General features: G+C 40.7%; 1 protein-coding gene across 1 annotated transcript in view; it reads left to right on the top strand.

Annotated features, from left to right (window-relative positions):
- The window catches only part of fbxo41 (F-box protein 41), a 53,735-nt gene extending 35,785 nt beyond the window's left edge, over positions 1-17,950 (top strand). The window contains exons 5-14 of the mRNA XM_069666416.1: positions 2,133-2,206; positions 5,986-6,374; positions 9,371-9,606; positions 9,719-9,834; positions 10,491-10,643; positions 10,763-10,858; positions 10,968-11,086; positions 11,411-11,569; positions 11,728-11,843; positions 13,990-17,950. Of these exons, the coding sequence (XP_069522517.1) occupies positions 2,133-2,206; positions 5,986-6,374; positions 9,371-9,606; positions 9,719-9,834; positions 10,491-10,643; positions 10,763-10,858; positions 10,968-11,086; positions 11,411-11,569; positions 11,728-11,843; positions 13,990-14,052 (1,521 nt within the window). The 3' untranslated portion in view covers positions 14,053-17,950. The remainder of the gene's footprint in view (positions 1-2,132; positions 2,207-5,985; positions 6,375-9,370; positions 9,607-9,718; positions 9,835-10,490; positions 10,644-10,762; positions 10,859-10,967; positions 11,087-11,410; positions 11,570-11,727; positions 11,844-13,989) is intronic.
- The last annotated feature ends 2,469 nt before the right edge of the window (positions 17,951-20,419 follow it).

Raw genomic sequence — 20,419 nt, 5'->3', positions numbered from 1 at the left:
CATGACGATGTGTTCAAGCAGGCCGGGGCACTGGATCAGTGATTGTTTCCTTCTATTTCTGAGGCCAATCCAAACGTATCACATGTGGAGTTAGATAAAGTACATTTCTGAGCTGCTGCTGCTGCAAACAAAGAGACCGTTTATGTGGGTGGTTATGCATGGCTTTAGCGCCACTGTGACTACACAAAGGTATTTAGTTCTGTTGTGCTTCCCCTCATCAGTGTGGGTGCCAAACTGCACAGAGCCACTGTCATGCTTGACACACACCCAGCTGAGCCACACCCGACTCTGCAAAGTTCAGTTCAGACCACAGAAATCTCAAACCTGCCAAAGTGCTCCAACTCTTGTTAAATAACAAATGAATATCGTAAAGAGTCAAAGAGTGGCCTCATTTTGAGAATGATTTTTGTGTGGTTGAACTTTTAGACTTCATATTCCTCATTATGTTGATTTATAAATAATAAAATAGCACAATTAATATCGCACAAGAGGACAATTCTATTTAATTAAATTTCAGTTCCCTGACTTTAGCAGTACAACTTTTCAAGACTAACCCTCTAAGATTTCAATTTTGTTCTCTCTGGCGGCACTTTTAGTTATAAATGGTGATCGCGGACGTCCACATACTCTTGATTTTCCTCGCTGACGGTCGCTTTCCTTCTTAGACTGTTTGCCTTCATCTGAGCGTCAAATTTGTTTCCTTTTCTTTGGATTTTCACTTATTTTTGAAGTTGTATCTGTAGTCATCGATCTTTTCTTTGTTTGTTCAGCCTTAGTAGATTACTGTTTACTCGCAACACTTGCAGAGACCGGAAAAGCAGCCGCTTAGCTCCGCCTACCCTCTCTGGCAGACCAACCACTGCTGGGTGATGGAAAACGCGTCACTAACTGGGCGCCGCTTGTGATTTTTTCCGTGAAAGTCGCCACAGACACCCAGTCTGTAATACTGCAAATGCGAAGGCTTTCATCAGAGGGCCACAGGCTCAATCACCATTGTGTTACCCGATTCGGCGATAGATAGTGACTTAACAATTTATTTAAATGAAAATCTTCAGAATTATTACTTTAAATAGCGTTTTAATTAGTTTTATTCTTCTACTGTGTTTATTGTTCTGCACCAAAACATCAAGACAAGTTCCCTGTATGTGTAAACCTACCTGGCAATAAACCTGATTCTGATTCAGGACACAAGCCGCCTTTCGAGTCTATCTGTGCATGTGCAAGTGTCCTACCAAGGACATATGGTCAACTTTGGGCACAGTATAATAAAGTGTCACAACATTATTTCGATACATTTTGTTGTACCAAATATTAATTTCTAATAAACATACAGCAACAGGGTCACCATCACTTTAGAACGTGACGATTTAACGAAATCAACTAGATTTCCGTGTGATTTGCTGCATTGATTCGCTGAAGCTTTCTTCTACTGTCTAGTGTGTACCATTATATGATGTATCACGATTAAATAGCCATGTTCTATAATAACAGTTAATTACCTCACTGTCAGCTCTGGCTGATCACCAAGCTTTACTGTTCTTGTGTTGGTGACAGATTGATCCTTTAATGTCCTTAAATGATGCCTGTTGTGTAACCAGTCTTTATATACATGCTTAGATCTGTATTGAGATCAAACTCTACAACTAAACCCTACTGAGAAAGCCTTGTGAGGATCACTTGAGTTGTCGTGTTTCCTTTTTGATCACTGTCCCAGCTCTTTTTGAGAAACTTCCAAAGACAAAAAAACCAAGCCAGTTTTTGATTTACTGTTTGAGTTTCCTCTGCGTTCAGCGGGGACTTGATAACAAGCCTTCGTTTCATTTTTATGGCAGTGCTAACTTAGTGTGACAGCTGCTTTAAAATTACTATAAATCTCGCGCTTTAGTTTTTATTGTATTGTTTTTATGATATTTTAGAAAATGGCTCGTATATTACGGTCGTCTGAAGTCTGAAGTAGATTGTGGAACAAACTTTTGGCACAGCTAGAATATCTGCCTGTCATCCAGCCTGCTCAGAAATACCAAATCTCTTACAAACAAATAATATTGGAGCAAAGTCTAATGAATCTGATGGGCGCTGACTAATTGTCCTTTTCTTTGTTTCCTCCTCCCTCCATGTTTGTGTCTGTGCAGAGAAACTCCAGCCTCTCTGGGAGCACCAGAGGGATGTACCAAGTGTCAGAGCGACGGTCCTCCCCCAGCACAGGGTAAGTCAGCACACTCTCTACACTGCTCCGCATGTACGAAGGATTTCACACCTCCGAAAAGCATCCAGAGGTTTGCAGTAAGTGTTACAACCCAGATGTGTAGAGAGGATTATATGAGCTCATAACTGAAAGGTAAAGTGTGCTTTAATAAGGAATCCTTTTACTTTTTAGGAACACTTTTCTCTTGTCTGTGTGAAAAGAAAGAAAAGCTGTATTTCTGGTCAAGATGGAGATGTTGTGGCTCTTTGCTGTCAAATTATTTTGATGCATCTCATCTCTGTTACCTTTTGAGAGCATTTGTAACAAAAGTTATGAGGAAATATACCAGAGCCTTTAGAGCCTCATCGCTTTAATCCAGCAGCTACTGAGCTCACTGCCTCTGGCTTAGAAGTCTTTGGAGGTTACCACCCAGACTGAAGGCTCTGTAATTTATACCAGTTTCCTGCAATATGCCCAAACATTAAGTGGTTCTTAAACATAAGGAATTTTTTTTCTTTGTTTCTGTCTTTCTCTTGTTTTTTATAGTTAAAAATGTAATTTATGGGGCGCTGTTTAGCTCAGTTGGTAGAGCAGGCGCCCCATGTACAGAGGCTACAGTCCTTGTTGCACTGATCGCAGGCTCGACTCCCGGTCTGCCGATCATTTGGTGCATGTCATCCCCCACTCTCTACTCCCAACATTTCCTGTCTATCTTCAGCTGTCCTATGAATAAAGCCAAAGGCCAAAAAAAGAATCTTCAAAAAAATGTAATTTATTCTGATTATAGGCTGCTGGGTTGACAAAACAAGCTTACTGAAGACGCATTCTTTTCCATTTTCAGATTGTTCTGTACTAAACTACGGAAGCCCTAAGAGGACATGCATCCATACATTTTGATAACTAATCATTTCCAGTTGTTTTCTCGAGATCTCGACTTATTTGTCTCGTTATCTCGAGATAGCAACGCTGCACCACCGTGACGTCAGATGATCATAACTCATATCCCCAGGGTTCAAAGTACAAAACAAACATGCATGTCCGCTCAGGGCTTCCGTACTAAACAACTAATTCATATTAAAAAATGTTGCAGCCCTGCAGTAGCTACACAATAACAGATTTCTTCATAGAAAAATAGAGCATCTTCACACTTAGACATCCACATCACGATACTCATATGCAGTATGGTATTGAACACTGTGATATGTTAGCAGCAGACTCAGTGAGCTGCAGGTCTGCCGTCTCTCCTCATGAGGTGTGACTGAAGTATTTCTGGGTCCCTGCTGGAGACTTCAGACACATGGCGGGGACATCATACTCTGACTAAACCAAGCGTCACTCTCAGTTGGTATGTGAACGTGTTTCCTATCATGATGTCACGCAGAACCTGTCTGAAGCTTGAATCACCAGTGACGTGACACACACACCGTGACCCTGTGAGCCGTCTGTCTGTAGTTATTAATAGCTCTTCATTAAGGGTCAGGATGTTATTAGAAACTAGATGTAATTAGGCTGTTAATCATTCGTCTACGTGAGTTAGTTTCACACCAAAAATACGTTGCTCTTTTAACATTTTGTTCTGCTCTTTATTGATCAGTAATTTCATATATTTCACATTTTATAAATAATAGTACTTAGAACAGTTTCAATATGCATGAATATAATCAAAATACATGATAATTTTCCTCTTAACATTTCTAAATCAGGTTTGATTCGGCTCCTTTTCTCCCAACAAGTCAAAGAAAATCTTAAAACTTTAAGCTCTAAAAGTGAATCATCTTTCATAGTCTTATTAAAATCATACTACATACAGTGTAAAAGGCTTTTCACACTCATTTGTACTTCAGGGAACTCCCGAGGTTTACTTTCTGATGCTACTTGTCATTCTGGATCCACTCTCTGAAGTCATTAATCAGCTCAACAGCTTGTAATGAGCGTCTCATGATTGGGCTCAATCATCTCTCATATCATTACATCCTGTTATTGACTGAATGTTGACTAAACATTAAAGCCATTTTTAGCAACTTACCGCTCTACAAACCGGCTCATTATAAAGTAATGAATCACATTTGTGTCATTGACACAGTTTAGATGAATAAAAACACACGGCTCTCTTCTGGTTTTACATAATACATATACAGTAACCTGCAGCTCCTCTGTGCTCTGCTCCTCATCCTCTGTGCATCCTTCACCCTGGCTGATAAATCCTACCTCTGATTCTTTTATTCCTAAAATGATGAATGCAAATGTTTCCACTTTTACGCTGTGGGAAAGAGCAGAGAGAACTGATTAGGAGGAAATGGAAAAAGAGAATGGCCTACTTTTTGAGAGGCTGATATTTGTTACTGCTCATTACTTGTATCAGATGGGAGGTTATTTTTAAGTAGTGTAGCCGTATGTTTTTACAAAAGCTGCCCTCTTTCTGCGATAAATCCACTCAAATGCAGCAGTTTGTTGTAGGTCATACAGTACAGTGCCTGTTTGTGGTACATTTTAGTTGTAGAAATGGATCCACTACTGTCAGATTAAATACATAGACTGCTGTTTTCTCCTGCAGAACTCCTGCAGAGATAACTCTGTGCTGAGGAAACCTTAGTCGAATAATCAGAGGAAACATGAATAGGTCAACAGACGATTGATGCCACTCTTATCTTTTATTACATGTCGGCCTTTATGCAACAGTTGATTCCGACCAGGTAATCTGATTGGATAAACGGCATTCCATGAGTGCTGATATAGAACAACATCACTGGGACTTTTCACTCTGTGTATCACTCCGCCAGGTGCTCTGAATACTGCTAATCAACATTACAACAGACCCTGTATGTCTGCACCGATCAAGCTGGTACCTCTGACACACATCACACAGCAGACTCTTATTTCACTGGTTGATGATAAATTAAAACCTACAGGTAAATGTAGATGATAAAAAAACAGCTGATCTGTGGAGTGCAGGAGAATGTTTGGGTTGCATGGCAACAAAAGTCCACTTTCAGTTAAGTTGTGGAACTAGTTGAGTCGGTGGAGCAAAATAAAAAAAATGTGTTGATTAATACTTTTTATTACACAGCTGTTTTGAATACTTGGTTCTTATTATTGCATTCCGAGGTCTGTTATTTCTCGATAACAGACTGTTGTTATGAAGAACAGACCGTTGCTAGGGATGCAGCTCTAATCACACAATCCAATAACTGGGAGAGACTTCAGGGTGATAAGACCTGCTTATCCTGACGGGGTTCCATTCCGCAATAACAACCTGCTCACTATACATTATCCCTTACTCACTACTATTTGCCATTGTATAAAAGCAATATCACCCTGGAGGTCGTGATGTTATACTAAAACATATTTTTATATGTGAGTATGTTGAATTGCCTTCTTGCTGCATGGTGAATAAAATTGCTTCTTTTTAAAAGATCTTGTTTGTTTCACTAAAGAGAGAAGGAAAACAGTATAAAAATGTTTGTGGTTTTGTGAGGACTATTTCCTGAACTCTCTGCTGGTTGCCGGATTCATTGCAGGTCGTCCTTTACATCACCCCTTGTAAAACCACAACCAGTAATTTAACACTTTTAAAGGTACCCATAAAATGCTGCTTTCTTTTCACCCTTCCAGTCTTTTTGCTAAGCTAAGCCATCTGGATGTACCTTCATTTTTACCAAACAGACATGATGAGCGGTGTGCATCCTCTCAAGTAACTTTTTGTCATAGTTATTGTGATGATAGAGAATACATTAACCATGTGACAGGACTTGGGATAGACCAATCATCTTTATAGTCTGGTTTCTTCTCTGTTGCTGCAGAGCATCGGGGCGGATCAAGTCGGTCTCGCAGGGCTCTGGAGGTTACGACAGTGACAGCGTGGAGATGCACCCCATGGAGGATTGTCCCGAGGCCCAGTACTACCACATGCAGTGCCGGCTGGGAGAGGGGGGTTACGAGCGCTCCCCTGGATGTAGCGGCGGTGGATCGAGAAACTGGGGTCTTCGTAAACAGGCTATCCAGAACTGGCAGCGGCGACCTTACAGGAACAGCACCGAAGGCGAGGAAGGAGACGTGTCGGACGTGGGCTCCCGGACCACCGAGTCCGAGGTGGAGATGTGGGAGCAGGAGAGGAGAGCTGTGGCTGAAGTCCAGCAGTCCGCGGCTCCATATCCTCAACAGAGCCGGGCAGGGTATCGCCCTAATGCAGGTACGTTTTTCCGACTAGTTATTCTTAGACACATACGTCCTGTCACACTCTCGCTCTGATCTGACATCCGGCCTGCTGCTCTGACACATGGGAGTCAGGATTCACAGAACAAAGGCCTTAAAATGAGTCCCATGAGAGCAGGGACTGATGTGGATCTGGGTTAGGTTGAGTTGCAGGAGCTGTAATGCTGCTGGAGCTGTGTCACTGACCAAAGCTTATTCTGCAAACCATGTGTGGATCAGACGTGAGCATATATGTTAAACATGGAGGAACTTGGCCCCAATGCAGACAGTGTAAATAGTAGTTTTTGTCATAGATACATTGCATTTGTTGCTACACACTCTATACACTGTGTCTTTAGTAGAACATATTTATATTATAGAGTTTGCTTGTTGTATCATCTCATTTCTTCTTCCCATGATAAGCTTTGCTTCTACGAGCGAGCCAAGTCAGACAGTCACTCATGCCCGCACATTTCTTCGCATCCACCACAGATTGTACATCACTCTGTCAGCTTCCCACCCTGCCAAGATCCTCTAACTCACTGCTCCATCTCTCCCCACCTGCTGTCCCGTTTCTACTATACACCGGGGTGGACTCAGGCAGTCGGGGAAGGAGTAAAACTGGGCCAGAGCCCTGTGACAAACATGTATGAACTGCTCCTGACTGCCCCTTTAACTTTAACACGTAACACTCAACATGTTACCGGCATGCTGCTGCTCTGACGTACTTCTCCTTATTGGGAGAGAGTCTCTGCCAGCTTTCATCAGATGGTATGCATGTACAAGCATTCTCAGCATGTAGCACACAGATCGGCTTTTTTAGTTCATTTGGCAGTCTTGATCGTAGGCGGTGTGTGTGTGTGAGAGAGAGGGAGAGAAAAGGGAAAGAGGAAGAGAGAGCGAGAGTGTAAGTAATGGTTCATAGCCCTGATGGTTTCAAACAGACTCCTTCCAAGGCCAAAGATGAAATGAGTCATCTAGGAGCAATCTCCCTGCGAGGACTAAGACAGGCTTGGATTGGACACACGGTATCAGCCAATAGATGGCAAACGAGAGATTGAAAGGATGAAAATAAGAGAAAAATATTATGTAATCTCACTCAGTGTCTTGTTGAAGGTTGGCGCCACCATGTGATAGAAGATTAAACACTAGTTAAGAGGCACTTCTTGTATTTGTTCATGTTTTATTTAATGTATTTATTAACAGAAATGTATGAGCTCTTGTTCGATTGATTTGGTCTTATTTAAATAAAGGTTTATATAAGCTTATTTAAAGGTTATTTTAAGATTATTTATGACTATCAAAACAGGATAAAGGGACTGGTAAAATATTAAATAAATACAGCTCTCTTTAGTCTAACACCAAGCTGTTTAGTTAGCCAGCAGATAAATACTAACATATCTAATCTGGGGCCAGGCCATGAAAAGCTGAAAGTAAGTAGTAGCATCTTAAAATCTACTCTGAAGCACTCTGGCATCCACTCTGAAGTCTTTTAAAAAGGACTAGTACAGTATGTCTCTTTTTTTTGTGCAGAGTTTGGCATCTGAGACGCTGCTGCCTTCTGCAAAATATGGAGTGTGCAAATGTCTTTCAGATGCATGCCATTTAACAGACCACTGCAGCCGCTCAAACAGGAGAAAATAAAAGCACAGATGATGATGTTTTTTTATTTTTTTTTTAATGTAAAAAATAGAATAAAGAAATATTCTCCAAGATGGTAGAGGCAAGAATTGATTGATATTAATCTATGATTGAGGCTGAAATAAAACACCACGCGTCTCACAGAACTAACATGATAGTGTCGGTAAATATGGTCAGGGCCCAAATAATACAGATTTGAACTTTATCAGTTCACATGTCCAGCCTTCAAGTTTTAGCCTTTTACTACCCTCTGATCTGCCTGAAAGACTTTCAACTGCAAGTGGTATTGAAAATGTTGCATGTATATAAGTATAATGTTCAGTAGAGATTGTCTTAAGTGCACTTGTGATGATTTTGCTAGAAGTTATAATTCAACACACGTGTCCAATGATCAAAAATCGCCCCTGTGTTAAAAGACCGTTTTTATGCCTCCGCGCGGGCGACAGCCGTGGCCAGAGGCTTTATGTTTTCAGGTCGTCCGTCTGTCCGTCTCATTCTTGTGAACACGATATCTCAGAAACGCCTTAAGGGAATTTCTTCAAATTTGGCACAACTGTTCACTCGGAGTCAAAGATGAACTGATTAGATTTTGATGGTCAAAGGTCAAAGGTCAAGGTCACTGTGACTTCACAAAACACGTTTCTGGTTATAACTCAAGAATTCCTACACTATTTATAATAAAAGTTGGCACAAACGTCCTCTTAGACTCTGATCTGATTAGATTTCGGTGGTCAAAGGTCACTGTGATCTCACGTCCATTCCATTCTTGTGAACATGATATCTCAGGAATGCCTTGAAGGAATTTCTTAAAATTCGGCACAAACGTCTACTTGAACTCTAGGATGAACTGAGTTGATTTTGGTGGTCAAAGGTCAAGGTCACTGTGGCCTCACAAAACATGTTTGTGGCCATAACTCAAGAATTCATATGCTAATTATGATAACATTTCACACAAATTTCTAATAGGTTTAAAATGATGAAGAGATGACATTTTACACCCAAAAGATGAAAGGTCAACTGTAACAGCAAAATGCTTTGTATTGTCACTCCAATCCAATTCCCAAGGTGTGAATCCACCCTTTTCACTTCCTCTCACTGGATGACAACCACGACAGGGGGCTTCCTGTTCCTCTGGTAATCCACAACAAGCTCTTTGATCTTGCTAATATTGAACTTAAGGTGATGACATTTGCAACAACTTCCAATCTGCCAAAACATACACCTTACACTTTATACCTTTTGTTTAATAACTCCAACATCTAGAGTCTACACAGACAGAAATGTAATTCAGCTTGACTAGTTGGTGGAGGCATACAACTGCAAGGCGGTAATTCTAGTTTTTTCTTCCCACAGGTCGGTCTGACGGCGTCTACAAGCCATGCCGCCATGAAAAGAGCCCGTCCAAATCCAACGAGGTGATCAGTCCGGAGATCCTGAAGATGCGAGCAGCTCTCTTCTGCATCTTCACCTACCTGGACACTAAAACCCTGCTGAGAGCCGCCGAGGTCTGCAGGGACTGGAAGTTTGTGGCTCGTCACCCCGCCGTGTGGACCCGAGTGCTGCTGGAGAACGCCCGCATCTCCTCCAAGGTGCTTAGCGTACATTTAAAAGCTGTATGGAGAAAATAGTCAGTAGCATTATCTTTAGCTTGTTGCTGTGTTCTTTGAAGATTTTCACTGATGTCAATGTTTACTCCCATAGTTCCTAAGCATATTGTCTCAGTGGTGCACTCAGACGCACTCGCTCATCCTGCAAAACCTAAAACCAAGACAGCGGGGCAAGAAGGAAACAAAGGAGGACTACCTTAAAAGCACACGGTGAGACACACATGCAGAGACAGTTAAAGCTGGGTTAATGTTGACTATATGGAGGATCAGTTTGGCTTCCATAAGCACATTGCTTTGCAAACCATTAAACATAGTGACATTTAAATGAACAGTGATTGATGAGAGGAAGCAGTGAGTGAATGTTTGATGATGATGAACAATATCAATATTCATCTCCTGATAAATGAAAAGTGAAAGTTTGAGAGTAAAAAGTGATTTTCTCTGTGCAGACGCAGCTCAAGGCTGCTTTAATTTATGCTGCCAATGCATAGACGTGCTGTTCCCTGCATATTATGTTGCTGCAGTGAAAGAACATTTTGTTATGTGCTGTAAATAAACCTTCAGACACATCTTTTCAGCCTGGATTTTACTTATGATTCGTCCAGTTGCCTTAAACTTTAAGTGTTAATCATTGGTTTCCACACTATTTTTATCCCTTGTGTTTATTTATTTCTCTTATTTTTAAGTCTTCCTTTTAAATCCCCTTTGAAGCGCGCTGGGCTTTATGTTTGTGTAAAGCAGCTCTATAAATACAGTTGAGTTGAGTGTAAAGGCAGACATGCTGCTCCAAAGGACAGGAGAATTACTTCCTCTGCGCCGTCTCTGTCTGTATGTTTTGTTGACCTCTCCTTACCTTTCCGTCTAAGTGGCTGTCTGGAGGAAGGTCTGGAGGCGTTGTTAAAGGCCACAGGAAGTAACCTGCTGATACTGAAGATTTCTCACTGCCCCAACCTGCTGACTGATCGCTCTCTCTGGTTGGCCAGCTGCTACTGCCGAGCTCTGCAGGCCGTGACCTACAGGTACAAGATGTCAGCTGACTCTCTTCACAAATGTTTCACTTTTGCCTCAAGACAGCAGATGTTATGCTGTACACAGTTTCATATGCATGTTATATAAGCAAAATCATATTGTGTTCCAGGAGTGCCACAGATCCAGTCGGCCAGGAGGTGATCTGGGCCCTCGGTGCGGGTTGTAGAGACATCATCTCCCTACAGGTGGCGCCACTACACCCATGGTAATATACTGAAACATACTGTATCTCTGTTACTTTTGATTGAACCAAATAACTGTAATATGAAATCTATGTAAAGTAAATGAATTAATATATGTTTTCTCTCCTTTAGCCAACAACCTGCTCGTTTCAGTAACCGATGCCTGCAGACGATTGGAAGATGCTGGCCACACCTCCGGGCTCTGGGTGTGGGCGGGGCTGGATGTGGCATTCAGGGGCTGGCATCTCTAGGTAAAGATTCTGTTTTATCTCATTCCTATTAGTGATTAGATCTACAACACAAGTATTCGGTATTCAGGATTTTACGAGTTATATTAATACAGTAAAAAAAACAGAACTTTTAAATCATGCATCATTGCTAGAATCATGTGCAGAAAGTAGGATGTTGGTAATAGTCATACCAGGACATAAACAAGGGCAACACAGATACTGCATTTCACCTTAGATCAGCCTTAATTCTCTGGTGTAATCTTCTGTTATTATCTTGACACTTCCCTTCATATCTCCGTCTCTCCTTCTCCTCCTTATCTCCCTTCACCGCGTTTAACCCACCAGCGAGGAACTGCATGCGGCTGCAGGTGCTGGAGTTGGATCATGTGAGCGAGATCAACCAGGAGGTGGCAGCAGAGGTCTGCAGAGAGGGACTGAAAGGCCTGGAGATGCTGGTGCTAACCTCCACACCAGTCACCCCCAAAGCCCTGCTGCACTTCAACAGTGGGTTGAACACTAATGTACTGACTAATGTAGACGTACTGAATAAAATCCTGCTATAATTACTCAGTTATTTTAGAATGGATTGATCTGAAAAAGAGAACTATGGTCATTTTACTCTTCATTTTAATGCTGAATAAATCCTTCTTCCACTCATGCAGGTGTTTGCCGCAACTTAAAGTCTATCGTGGTTCAGATCGGTATAGAGGACTACTTCGAGGACCCCAACAGCCCTGAAGCTAGAAAATTGTTTGATGAGATGGTTAACAAGCTGCAGGTAACAACAGCTGTGTGTCTCACATTACACTCTTTACAGTGTGATATAGTACAGTACAGTATATGTCAGCTGAAACAAATGAAATTCACACAAAAAAATGAAGACAGATTTGCCCACAACTTTTCATGTTTTCATGATGAAACACTGAACCAATGACATCGATCTAACACCAACATTTGGCTGAACTTTCCATTTTCAGATGAGCAAATCTGCGATTTTGTTTGACATTCAGGTTCCAAAAAGGACGACACTTATTGGTTTTGATCGTTGCATAAGTCACCTTAACAGCTTTTATTGTTATGATAAGATATAATATGATATAGGATACAATACACTAAGCACATACGATATAGTACGATAAGAACGATACGATTCAGTACGGTATGATAAGAACGATACCATACCATACAATACGGTACAGTATGATACAATACCACATCATACGATGCAGAATGATACGGTACCATACCATAACACATGGTACAGTATGATACGATATGTTATGGTACGGTACGATACTGTACGGTACAATACGATGCGATGTGTCTACAATACGGCATGACATGACACGACACGATACGATATGATACGACACAGATACCTTTTGGTACTGTACTGTACGGTACAGTACGATACGACACGACACGACACGACACGACACGATACATTGTGGTACTGTACGGTACACTACGATACACCCCAAACCGATACGTTGTGGTACTGTATGGTACAGTACGATAAGACACTATTCGATACATTGTGGTATGATACGATACAATACGATACGACACGACACGACACGACACGATACGTCAGGACACGACACTACGATTCGTTGTGGTACGATACGATACAATACATTGTGGTACTGTATGGTACACTACGATACACCACTATACGATATGTTGTGGTACGATACGGTACGATACGGTACGATACGGTACGATACGATACGATACGATACGATACGATATGATAGGATATGATGCGATATGATGCGATACGATATGATACGATAGACTTAAATGTCCTGGTGGGAAAATTTGTCTTGGAATTTAATGCTGCACACATTCAGCTGCCTCCACAGTAGTACTAATGAATAAAAAACAATAAATACAAAAACACTAAATATGTAAACAGAGTAGCAAAGTAGCACATATCAATCACAACCACAAATGACATATATTGCAATTGATCCATAATACACATTTTACACATTATACACAACAACGTGATAGGATACAGTATAAGAACACATGCAGCCATTGCACAACCTATTCAGCTTCACAGAACAACGTTTGTCTGATTGAGGAAGCCACAAAGAAGTTTTACTGTACAACAACCCCATCAAGTACAGTGTTGATGTTGTAAATGTAATGGCTTACAGGAGGGTTCGCTCTGTTATCATCTGCTTTCTGTTTAGCACTCTCTTGTGAATTTAGTTTCTATTTTTCAGCACTGTGTGCACATGACTAACAGCTGGGCCAATAGTTGTTCAGAGGATAAGATGCATCTATTTTTATCACAACTACACAACATTTAAACCATGACTCAATCCTCCGAGTCCCAGGGATGGCTGGTTGTGGATGCTCTGTAGCAAACTCACTGTGAGAGGCTCGGGTCATTCTTATAGCTGACCGCGCGCGCACACACACACACATGCACACACATAAGGACAAAAAGGCAGTAAAATCCCAGCTTTATTTATGTTTTGTTTTTATGAGTCAGTTCACAGTGTGTTCTTTTTGGATATTACACTCAAGATGGCAGGGTTGCTCACAGCAGTTAGGTAACATTTCCAAAGGCTGCAAACAGCTATGATTTATTTTTATCCCTCCCTTTTTACATTTGCTGTGAAAAGGAAGCCAGAGCTCCCCTCTTGTGTTTAATCATCCGTTTTTTTGATGGGAGTTCTTTCGACGTGAAGTGTATGAAGCAAAGGAGACATCCTTAACCTGCTGCAGCTCAGTGCTTTACAGTTTTTTTATAGCTTTCTGAGTCATTGAACACACTTACTGCTAATGGAAGAAAACATAAAGAAAGGAAGGTGGCAGGGGAAATTGAGTGTTCTGATTGCAGAAAAAAAATCACACAGAAGTTCCCTGAGAGAAACTGTGACTCTGACATCCCGTCCTTTTTCTTTCAGGCTCTGAAGAAGAGACCCGGCTTCTCCAAAATCCTCCATGTCAAAGCAGACAGTCTCTGCTAACATCTTTTGTGATCCTTCAATTCTTGGAGAGGCGCCATCTTGGCTCCAGTCAATCAAAAAGACCCAGCTGATTTTGAGCCCACCCATGTGGTTGAATACGTCTGCAGCACCGACAGAGACAACAGAAGATCGCTGTGAAGAAGCAGGAACGAGGAACAGCGTGCAAACTCCACAAACTCTTTCACTATTCCGGTAAAAGAGAGTCAGTATCTTTAACTGCTGGCTATGACTGAAAACCCAATCAGAAGGTTTGTATTTGGACTAACCATGGCACTATGAGTCTTAAATTTCACAGGCTCAAATAGCCCGACCAAACTGTCAGATTCCTCTCTCTCCGTCTCTGTTGCTTTCACTTAAAAAACGGATTGTGCCAGATGCCTCTCTTGAAAAGCCTGGAGCCAGGTGACAGCGCTGTATTTAACTGTCTGCATCTACATTATGCTTGACATTTACTCTAGACTACCTTCAGCACCAACAGCTCGTGGGCGGGAGCACATTTTAAAACATATACAATTTCCACCAGAAGTACAAGGTTAAGAGTCTCCAGGCTGGAGCTTTATGTTTGTGCGAGTGCACGCAGCCGAGGCTTGAATAAAAGGTTTTCATCCTGCCTGCCCTGCACTAACAATGTGCTGGACGACTTTCAACACTTACTGCTTCCACCCTGAACAGAAACATGCTGCACGAGCTCCAGGCGGAGCGGAGAGAGCGAGGACAGAGCTCCATGTAACACACAGACCTTGACAGTCTTCTAGCCTCTGCATGGCAGCGATGCATTTAGCCTCTTCTACCATCCTCCGCTTCCTCATGTCGACACAAGCTCAGACTTTTTCCATGGCTGTAGTATCTCTAGATCTTTTCCTTTCAGAGAACAGGATGCAGGATCTGATGTTTCTTATTAAGAGGAAGGCTGGGAGGTGACCCATAATGCATTTCTACATACAACTGGTGCCATTCGTGTCTGTCCTCATTCCAGTGAGCGTTTTCTCCAATGTGCCATTAATGAGGGAAGAGGGACCATGTCAGATGTCGGACTAAAAGTACCTTATTGGTTGTTTTCAGTGAACGTAGAGGGGAGGTGTTCTTCATAAAAAACATGGTCTCTAGGTGTCATAGTGTTTAAATGTCTTGTGAGGTTCATATTTTAACATACTAAACAGTGCCATTCCTACTAATAGTGCTCGTCATGGCTGCGGCCCCTCTCTTATCATATTTATACTTTTTCAGCCGACGTCCTCTGGCTCCCTCTGCTGGTTAGTACAAGCATTTACAGACCCGACAGGCCAGCAGGTGTGACGTGACAGTGGTGTCAACTTCACTGTTTTGCAGAGCTCACAGCTAAAGGATCATGTCTTCAGTATTATCTGAATTCGGATTTTGACTTTATGGCTACAATTCAGTTTTCTACAGGTCAGAAATTCTCAAGAAGTATGAGTAGCAATACTTACAGGGGTGACACGTCCTCTGTGCTGCAGATAAGTTAGAGGGGAGGTTTAAATTTGACAATTTTATCAAGATCCGTTTGTTAGCGTAAGTTGTGCTACTCGATCTGTGCGAACAGTTGTTTAACGTCCTCTGTGGCTATGTAGGAGCTTTGTCAAGTCTAAGAAAATAACCCTCTTTAGGCTATAAAGCCTTTGAAACAAATTAAGAGCACAGAAACCTGCATTGCAAGCAGGCAGCATGTAGTTTGAATAATGTGGAAAGATGTGTTTACAAGGCATACAGGATTTAAAGTTGACACTTTATAGGAAGGATACGATACAGAATTTTTGGAGCTTGATACTAGGGACCAAAAGACAGGATTTTTTTGCGTTTGCTGCATAGATTTTTTAAATTCAGTCTCTTATAAGTCCCTGAATATTATAAAAGTGCAATACTTAATCACCTCTAAACAGAGTTCCTGTTAGATCTTACAATATCTTTGCACACCGTTTCCAAATAAGTCAAGAAAGGATTCACAAGTCAGGCAGAACATGTCTCCTCCCTTGCAACAGGTTGACCACAGGTTGCCTAACAGACTGGTCATGTTACCCGGTTGGCACACTTCATTTGTCACAGTTTCTAAAATTCTTGAGCAACAGATCAAAGTGACAGTTTCGTTCTCACGGTGCAGGCGTTGGTCACACAGGCTCTTAAGAAATTCAGAAATACACAAATGAGGAAAGCTGCAGATTTTATCTTTCCACTTCATGGTCAAAATGTTCCTGAGGACCTGTTTAGCTGCATATTGTAGTAATAATGTTCCAGTTCAATATGTGGGTGTCCATTTCTTCATGATCTTCCAGTACTGCATATTATTATCATTCTTATTATCCTACACTGGTACTGATTGTCCGCTGGGTTTCACTGAGGGAAAGATGTAAAACTTTGTTGATGAAATATAGAAAACACAAAGCACTTGTTGATTTAAGTTTTAGACAATCCTGCCTTCGCTATCAGCTACTCTGTACATAATGTTTGTTAAGAAATACGACAAAAAAACAAGAAAAAAAAAGGACCAACCTTTGATGTTATATAATACTAAGGTCATACTTCTGAGTGGAAACGGTGGAAGTTTACAGGTCTTCATTCTGTAAGCATTTTCTCTCCAAAGCTGAATGAAAGATAAACATAGAGAATTATATTATGTATAACAGTAGTGTTGAAATTGCAGTTGTGTATTAGATACTTTATATTAAATGTGCATCAGAGTCATATAGAGATGGAAATTATTTAAGAAGAGGATAAAGTTGATAACTCAGCTATTTATTTCTATAAAAAAGAGCGATGTGTATACTGTTGGCATGTTTGTGTTCGAGCATCAATCATTAAGTTGCCTTCTTAACTGTTCTGCTACTGTGACGAGAAAATTATTCGATGTTTAAAGAGCTTTGATTGCCTGCAGGTTAATAACTTTTATTTGATCCAGTCTGTTGTTGCACTAGTGAGAAAAAAAAAAGATATTTCAGATGTTTATTATAAGAGTGTTGTTTTTAATGTTCAGCTATTTCTCAGTATTTGACAAAATATGATGCACTTTTTTTCCTGAACACTTTTAGCAGCCCGTCTGTCACCGTTTTTTCTGTCAGCGGGGCGCCTGGCAGACATTTCTGTTGCTGTATGAAACCGACTGTTCGCTCACATGTTCGGTTTCATGGAAGGGAGATTTTTGGAAATACAAGGATCACATGTGAACTTCTGAACAGACGTGCAGTTAGCCTCTTTTGTTACTCATCATCCGTCAAATCTCATCGGTCGGGAAGTTAGAGAATGATTCAACTACATCCAAGTGCTTTTTCTGTTTATTGCCAATATGACCTTATGCTCCCCTTTGTATGTAACTTTGTTTTAGCTTTGCATTACGCTGTAGATTTCATACCAACAGTACATTTGCTTTATTGTGAAAATGGACCTGCTGAAGATGTTGCAGAGCCTGAAACTTCAGATTAGAGGTGCCAAGTACGCCAGAGTCATCTCTGGCTAACATCTCCATCCTCTGCCTCTCTAAATGTAAAGCAGATTAATTTGTAATTTATTTATTTAGACCCAGAATCTGAAGCATCACTTGGTGCTTCCTAATTCATGTTTATTCCATTGTTTTAAACCTAGTTTTCTCCTCTTATGTTGCAGTTCCAGCCACGTATCGTCATACCGTGCATTGAAAAACAGTGTCTGAGTGCTCATGTACCTCTCTGTACATATTTTATGTATGAATGATTGTACTCTGCCCATCCATCTGAATAGTATTTTACACATTACCTCAACACTTATCTGGGCAATTAAGTGTGCAGTTTGTCTTTGTAATTTTTCATCTTTTGACTGCCATCGACCGGTGAACGCCAATTGATCCATGAACTTCATCCATGTTGCTACAACGAAAAAATGGATTCTGTTGCTGAATAAAACTTTATCAAAAGATCATCAGCCTTCTACACTGACTACAATACATAGGATTGTTTTACTACTCAGTGACACATATTAGTTGTCATCAGTAAAAATGCTTCTGTACTTTGACCTGTTTTAAAATTATTTAAAAATAATTGCAGATAAAGATTTTAGGGCCTACATAGAAGTTTAAATATCACAAGTTCACAGTGAAGTCTGTCCAGTGCCATGACATTGTGTCTTTAAAAGTTTGAAAGACATGCTGTAAAATTCCTTAAATGTAAGTGTAGCATGAGAAAATAACAATAAAATAACACACATAGATAGACACAAGGTGTTCCCTTGTACTTTTAGCATGTCTGTCATGAAGCCTTTATTCTGCAGTTACTTTAGCCTACTTTGCCCACTGTTTAGTCCAATTTGTATGACTTTATTCATGTGACTTGTCAGCAAGCACAGGTGAAACGAATTAATCTAGTTAGGTTTCAGCACACAGAACAGCAGGATCCCGAAAACTGGCTCACCCAAATCAAATAAAGTCATTATAATGATTACACTCACTTTCCCTGCTGCAACAAGCCAAAATATCTGCTGTGAAAAAGGTCTATTGTATCCTCTAAGCAGCTTTCATCAATCAAAGTAGGCAGCCGTTCTAATAAACAATTTGCTTTAAGGCTAGCCGCATAGCACAAACGGCTAACAGTAAAGTTAGCAAATATCAGGAGCTGGTGAACAACGTTAAAACTCATAAATGAAGACATACGTTTTCTTCTCAGGAGCTTAAAGGTTATAAGAAAGTCAATATTAGAAATAAATTCCCCAAGTCACCAAAAACTGTAGTTAAATGTGTTTTTAATTGTTAGTAAGATTCGTTGCTAACATGTTAGCCGTGAGAGAGAATGCTGAATGTCAGGGCTGGATGCTTGTGTTTTGTTTCGTTGGTCTGCCCCCTTGTGGCCACAACTGATTAATGCAGCCTTAACAGCATGTTATTGCTGGAAATAAATCTATAAATACCAGTAATCCATTTGTTTATTACTAAACGTGGTAAATAGATACTCACCAGGAATCAGACTGATCAGATTGCAGTCTGACTACATTGCTTATTTCTATGTTCTCTGTGTATATGTGTCTGTGAGGGCAGTGTGGTGTACACTAGTTATGGAGGAAGCAGTGCTGAAATAATGCAAGTGCAGTGAAGCAGAACAGCAAGCAGGTAAGGCGATATAGAGCTGACCTGCTTTTTGTGGGCTGCTGGTTTGTTTTGGCATCATGTTCAGGGTTTTGTAAGAGGCTTCACGTCTTATAAGAAATAACAAGGACTTGTGAGTTGTAATCAAGCCACTTGAACTTTATTTTGTAGTGCTTATAGTATTGAGATATAGATATCTAAAAAACAATTAGCAACATGTCTTTACTTTTAATTTGTAGGTGAGGAAATATGCGTTATAACCATTAATCAAACGATCTATAATATATTGAATATTTAAAGAAATACTTTTTAAATGATTAATTTATCATAGAAGGTTTATACTCTATGAAATGTCCCTTGAAACTGTATCATGAAAGTGGTATAAACTCAGAGATATGTTATTGGGGACCACCTGAGAGATCCATCAAGTCCTGATTCCTTTCAAACTCAGTGTCCCTGGGGTGAGGGTTAGGTAACGATGTGTCTATTTCCTGAATACAGTGAAACAACAGACCACTTTCCCTTCTGTAGCTCAATGGTTAAGTCCTCCTCTGTAGCCTCTTGTGTTTCCCAGCTGGACCGGGCCTCCTGCCAGAACTTTGTCCCTGAGTTTCCCTCTCTGTCTGACGGGGAGGAGGAGGAGGAGGAGAAGGGAGAGTTCACTGCCCACAGAAAACACAGTCTCACTTTTACAGCTTGTACACATAATCTCAATGCAAAACCCAAAGGCCAACTGGTTTCATAACCCTTCTCAATGAGGACGTGATGTCTGACAGATAATCAATATTTCATCTTATCTTTACTACTGAAATGTTGCAGTGTCATTTGAAAGGGCTTGCTCCACGTGATAATAGTGTGAAGCTTTAGCCTCTTTTACATATTGTTTTGGTCACATACTGTTCAACCTAATTTCCTGCCACAGTTTCAAGCGAGGAAAATGTAGCTGACACAGATATTTTTATCTAAAAGTTAGGAGACAAACGAAAGTAATGAAGAGCAAATGCTGGACTGAGATTCATCAGGCATGGCCCTTCAAATCCACATGTTGTATCCCAAATCCATACTATATACTAACTAGATTCATAATAAACCTCAATACTACCTCTCATTATATATTCTAATAGCATTTAGAAGAACATACTAACAGAAAAGACAGCAAAGGGTTTTTCCTACAATTTAAGATTCCTGTCTGCCATCGTTGACCGTTTAACCACAGTCCAAACTGTATTTCATGTTTTTCCAGCTGTGAGCGGCTCCTCCATTCCCTCAAGCACAGTGTCCACATACACACAATCCTGAGCGGTGGTC

This window comes from Semicossyphus pulcher, unplaced genomic scaffold (assembly GCF_022749685.1).
Source record: "Semicossyphus pulcher isolate SPU_LCO1_2020_fin unplaced genomic scaffold, fSemPul1.0.p SCAF_17, whole genome shotgun sequence".
NCBI lineage: Eukaryota > Metazoa > Chordata > Actinopteri > Labriformes > Labridae > Semicossyphus > Semicossyphus pulcher.
This window is presented reverse-complemented; position numbering and strand designations above follow the sequence as displayed.